The sequence below is a fragment of the Ceratotherium simum genome, chromosome 5 (genome assembly GCF_057802395.1).
Source record: "Ceratotherium simum simum isolate JZ-2026a chromosome 5, ASM5780239v1, whole genome shotgun sequence".
Classification (NCBI taxonomy): domain Eukaryota; kingdom Metazoa; phylum Chordata; class Mammalia; order Perissodactyla; family Rhinocerotidae; genus Ceratotherium; species Ceratotherium simum.
The window spans coordinates 69,626,501-69,632,500 of record NC_141904.1 but is presented as its reverse complement, the minus strand read 5'-3'; the positions used below and the strand labels follow the sequence as shown (position 1 = coordinate 69,632,500).

The 6,000-nt window shown below is 38.7% G+C and overlaps 1 protein-coding gene across 19 annotated transcripts in view; it reads left to right on the top strand.

Annotated features, from left to right (window-relative positions):
- The window catches only part of FOXP1 (forkhead box P1), a 577,255-nt gene that overhangs the window by 532,400 nt on the left and 38,855 nt on the right, over positions 1–6,000 (top strand). For all 19 annotated transcript variants that reach the window (XM_087431333.1, XM_087431334.1, XM_087431327.1 and 16 more), the window contains one exon: positions 989–1,076. In XM_087431333.1, the coding sequence (XP_087287459.1) occupies positions 989–1,076 (88 nt within the window). The remainder of the gene's footprint in view (positions 1–988; positions 1,077–6,000) is intronic.

Sequence of the window (6,000 nt, the reverse complement as noted above, 5' to 3'; positions counted from 1 at the left end):
GGGGTAGCACTGTAAAGTCTTAAAAATGAGCTATCCCTGTTATTATTGTCGTTGTTACTAAAGTATTCGATCATTTATTCTTAAATCCAAATCGTGTTTTGGCCTAAATGTCATGAATATATGGTTAATAGAATTTGAGGCAAATCTCTGTTTACATAATTAAGTCTTTTGTATCACTAATAAGAAAGGACTAATATAGGTATAAGAATTTTTAAGATTTTAGGCTTTGATTCAACCCTCTGATTACCAGAGCTCTTGTATATAGTAAAACTGATTAAAATTTCAATTTGCTAGCCTTTTCCCTGTTGGAAAATCTAATAAATAGCAAAAAGACCACAAGATGGGCATACTCAGCATGTGGCCTGAATCATCTATAAACTGGATATCCAGACCATTAACAGTCAAGAACCCAGGCAGAGTTTTCTTTTTAAATAATTGTCTACACTTTTTCCCCCTCTCATTGGTACATATTTTGCGTGTGTAGGTTCATGTTTCAGATTTCATGTGTTTAAAGTTGCTTTTCCACCCTTTTCCATTTCTGACGTTCGTGTTAATGCATTTCAATATAAGGATGTGTCATCAATTATATAAAATGAGTTTTCTTGTGAACAAATGCTCATATTCAGACCCATACAAATTAGACTCTTCTGAAATATCTAGTGGGCCTTGTCTTAGATTTCTACCCATTGAGGTGGTCTTGAATGCTGCCTCAACTTTCTTAAATTTTCCTATTTATGTGTAAATGGTTATCTCCAGATGCCCTACAGAACTTCTCCCTGGAAGACTTTTATTTTGGTGATAACAGTGTACGAAATTGTATGTATTGACAGTATTAAATGGTGGGGATGGAAAAGGGCCGGCCAGCCACAAAGCTGCTCTCCATTGCGAACTAGACCCGCTGCCTAGTTTATGCTTGAACATCCTGGTAACTTATATTTTCCTTTTTGTTTCTCCATTTCACTTAATGATTTTCTATGTATTGTTGCAGACATCTCAACAGTGAGCATGCGCTGGACGATAGAAGTACAGCTCAATGTAGAGTACAAATGCAGGTTGTACAGCAGTTAGAGCTACAGGTAAAACCACATTTATTTTTAATATTACCTCAGTATTCCTCAAATTCCAAATTTCTGTAGTGTTCTGTAATGAGTTCCTGTGTACTCATTATTGAATGGAAGGTCCCAAACCTGTTGTTGTCCTTTATTTTATTTTGTTTTATTTTATTTTACTTTTTGCTGTTTGGGAGAGTTCAGCTTCAGTTCATTCTCTGGAACTGCTGTGCAGACCTTTCGAAGTTCTGTGCATCTATATGTATGCAGCCAACTCGCAATTACCACTTTTAGCTTTTTCATCTCTCTCTCACTTTCCCTCCCTTCTCTCTTCTCCTTTTAACTTTCTGGTTGTCTGTTGTTAGTTGAAGTCCCCTAAGTTGCTAATATTATTAATCTGGAGTGAGGAGGACAAGCTGGGGAGAAAGATGGAGAGAGAATGATTGTGAGTAGAGAGAGCGTGCGTGTGAGCAAGACTGGGTGTGAGCGCACATGCAAAGCATGTTTCCCAAAGTTAAAATGTGTGTGGATTTATTCCTCATTTTTCATTGTCTTCTTTTCTCTCCATCACTGTGAGCAGTTGAGAGTTCACTGCGTACATTTTAAATACACACTCACACACATATACATATGCAAACACATATTCAGATATATATAATGTGTCCATATATTTTATATATATATATATATATATATTTATATATATATATATAAAAAATATCTTGTATTTGGAAATCCATTGGGCCACGTTGAATGTATTTTGTGACGAGAGAAAATAAACTTCTGCAGATTTTCCTGTGGCTTGCAGTTGTGAGGGACAGTGGGCACTTTTAATGTGGATTCCACTTCCTGATGTAACTTGTTGATGAACCACCATATTTTAACATTAATTCCATTCTCGGTATAATTAATAGAAAATTAGTTTCTAAAAGTAAAAATTGGGTCAGAAATGGAGATTATTAAAATGTATGGTTGCAAAAGCCTGACCCTGCAAACCCCATTTATGCAACCGAGTTCCTGAATGCTTTTGAGTGCTTGATGACTCACTGTGGCTTCTTCCTCTGGCTGGTTTAGTGTAGGCAAGAGGTTAGCCGACTAGGGGAAATTAAAACAATGTTGTACATTATATTGTTACCAGCCATCGAAAAGCCTATTTTGTATGCAAGACAGCAATGCCGAGATATATGGAGAGCCCTAGGCTAAGTACAGAAGATAATTACATTTGGAATTTTACTGAGTTAAGTCATTTACAGCTTCAAATAGTTGCAGAGAAAAATCAGCCAAAATACACTTAAACTTTTTGTTGTGACTTTTCAGGATAGAAAGGATTTTTTTAAATTAGTTATCATCTTATATGACAAATTACTTTTTTTTTAGTAAGATTGTCCCGAAAGTTATTTTCTTTAGCTAGTTAATATTTTTCTGTTCAGGCTGCAGATAGGAACTTCTCAGAACAAAAGGGCGTATCATAAAATCTCCAAATTTTTATATGTCTTTGGAAACATCTTTAAAGTTAGCATACTTATTGGGAAGGAAAAAAGTAGTGTGTTTTTCTCACCCTCAAAGTTCACTTATGACTGAAGTGTAGTAAGCCCTTGAAAAATTGGATTCAACAGAACAAACTATATGGTTATTGCTACCTGAATTGGTGTGTACTGGTGGTGGCATTTATAAAGTGATACAAGTTCCTGCATTTATTTATTTAATCAGTAAAATTAAATTCTTAATGATCATCTAGAATAAATTGTTTATCAGAGTTGTCTTGGTTCTCCCAGGTAGGCATTCTAGACTGCAGATTTGAGTGTGGGGCCATTGTTAATTACTCAGGAACTGATTATTTATTTTATTCATTATTCCTCACTCTCCACAAAGAGAGGGCAGGAGAAGGAAAGGCGTTAGATCATCAATAAGTCAACATTAATGTTGGCAGCTTTAATGTTCTTTGGTGGATGTGGCCTGCCCGTGTGTTACAAACCAGCATGAAGATTCTTTGATTATTTGTGAGTTTCATTTATTCATAGACTTCCCTTTATCCTTCAGCCCCAAATCAAACTGAAGGCGGGTTTTTCAACTTGTGATAGGAATCAAAGAAGATCATCTGGCCAGAGTTACTATGTGGTAGTTACCTGTCATGTTCCTAATAATATATTTGCTTGAGAGTTTGCTTTAGTGGAAGAAGGGACAGGCTAATTTTGAAGGGTTCACTTTCTTCAAAGCTTGAGAGAGTTGTTAGAGTGATGACATAGTGTTTGTCAAGAGCAGGAGTTGACAAACTACAGACCATGCACCAAATCCCTTGAGCTAAGAAAGGTTTTTACATTTTGAATAGTTGGAGGGAAAAATCAAAAAAAGGATAAATTATATGAAATTCAGGTTTCGGTGTCCACACATAAGGTCCTGTTGGAACACGGCCACGCCCATTGATGTACACATTATCTGTGGCTGCTTTTGCACTACAAGAGAAAAGTTGAGTAATTGCAACGGAGTCCCTGTGCCCTGCAAAGTGGAAAATATTTACAGTTTGGCTGGCCCTTGCAGAAGAAGTTTGCCAAGCAATCCCTGGTCAAGATCAGAAAAAGCAATTTGCATCATATTATTAGCAACTTGTTTCCTTAGATTCCTGGCTACCTAGAGGTCTGCTCGCCCTGTTCCTTCTTTGCTTTGGTGTACAAAACTAGTCTTGTCACCACATTGGTCAGATGTCCCCAACAGCAGCTTCACATGACAAGTACCTGCTGATCTTGGCGGTCATGGAAAACTGGCTGAGGGATATTCATTCATTCATCTGTTTGCCTCCTCATTCATGTAGCAAACATTACCCAGAGCCTATAACATAGTAGGAACCTTGCTGGAGCCACTAAGGAGTACAACAGTGAGTGAAACAGAGAGGGCTGCCCTCTTGGTTCTCACATTCTAGAGTAAAAATAGACTCTAAATAAATAATTTTCCAATGGCACTGTCCATTCCTTGGGTAGTGCTAGCTGACAATCATGACCAGAAACCTGTTGAAGAAAGAGTTTCAGTGCTAGATAGGGGCCAAACTAAAACAGGTTTTATCCATTAGTTATTATTCAGTCAGACGAAATACACAAGAAGATGTCAACAGTTTTAGTATTTAAAGAACCATTGCCCTGAGACCGAGTTAAGAGAAGCCCTTATCAAGGATTAGATGTGAGAGTCTTGGGTGCATTTGGGAGCGTTTGTGGCAAGGTACAATTATACTCAGAGGTAGATTCATTCTAGGCTTCTGTTTCTCTGACGTTCAGCATTTCCATGTTTGTGCTGTCACATTTGCCATTTCATGCACCCATGTCTGTAAATATACTTTTTAATTGACTTAACTAACAGTCATTGTGCCCACAGAACCTGAGGTATTGGGGAAATCAGGTCCATGCAGCAGCAAGAATACTTTGAAGAGGTGTTCTTGTGCTTCAATGGGATGTCTGTCTTGTTTCCCATTGGCATCGCTCCCCATTCTCTCAACAACAGACTGGCATATCACCTCGTCTGGAGGGGATGCCTTGTGCATGACCAACCCAAGAGTTACTTCTGTTTCCCTTAAAGGAGGCATTTCCCAGTCCAGGAAATACCTGACCCTCCAAGTATCTCAAAGTATGTTACGAAACCACCATTTATTAACTTGAACTTGAAAAACATTGGCACCTCTTAGCAGTACAGGAAAGAGCAATCAAAGATTGAACAATTCCCAAAGGGTGCTCACTGTATGAGTAGGAGGAGAAATCTCCCTCTACCACTCGTAAGGCCCCTCTCTCCAGAGCAGGACTTAGGCCCCTGGTGTTTGCATCTGGGAGAGAGGTCACACGTGTGCCCCCACTGTAAAAACAAACCCAATAAGCTCAAATTGGATCTTATAGTATAGATCAATGGAGGTTCGTTACGTCTACTCGAGAGAATCATTGTAAGAGGATTCCACAGGAGAATTTGGGAAGGCAGAATCAGCCAGCACTAGACGTGACCAGAGCTGGTGAAGGCCACCTGAATGCTGACCCATCTACCTTTCTGGCCTCCTGAATCTAAACCCCAGAAACCTTAACTCTGACCCAAAACAGAAGGCCCTGTGTCTCTTACCCAAAAGTCAAACCTCCCTGAAGAATTGGACGCAGTTTTTTTTTTTCTTTTTAATCACCATTGTTAGCCTTAGGAGATAGTGGCTAGAGATAGTGCTATCTGTACAATACTACATTTGAATTTAAGATTCTAATGGTGAGAGTTCAGGCAACCAGGCAGAAATCAAGATGATGGGTTATGGGATCTGACTTGGACCTATGTAATCAGCTCCGTGCCTGAGACGCATCTGTATTGGTTTTATTTTTGTTGGAAGAGATCAAGATATATAACGCATGTCTTCTTGGCAGTGGATGGCTTATGTAAAGCTTGTTAATAGAGAAAGGTTGGTTAATTCAGTTCTCATGTTACACCCTGTTACTGGTCTTACCGAGAGGAAATAGGGGTCAAGAGGACATCTTAGTGGGCATTCTGAGCCTTTTTGACTATTTCTAACTGCATTTCATTGTTATAAAGACAGTTGTCATTTTTTGACATCTTATCACTGGGCTAGATGGGGATTAACCCCAACTATTACCTGGAATCCCAACATTATAAACCGGGAGAAGTTGTGTGAGCTCCTTACACTGCACACATAGGCCGCTAACATCAAGACAGATGGACACCATAGAAATTATTTTGGTCAAGGACATGGCTTTTTGAGGTCAGGGAATGTATTTTAAGATCTCATCTGTTAGATGTTCTCTTTTGACAGATTCTTCAAGATGATATGCAGTCAAGGAAATGAGTTAGAACTGGAAGGGAAAAAAATTTCCCACAATCACTATGTATGGTCTTATATAGGTCGTAAAATAGATAGCCCCCTCCCCCACAAGACAAAGGGGCAGAAACAAAGGAACTGGAAATATGGTGAGAAGTAAGGGTT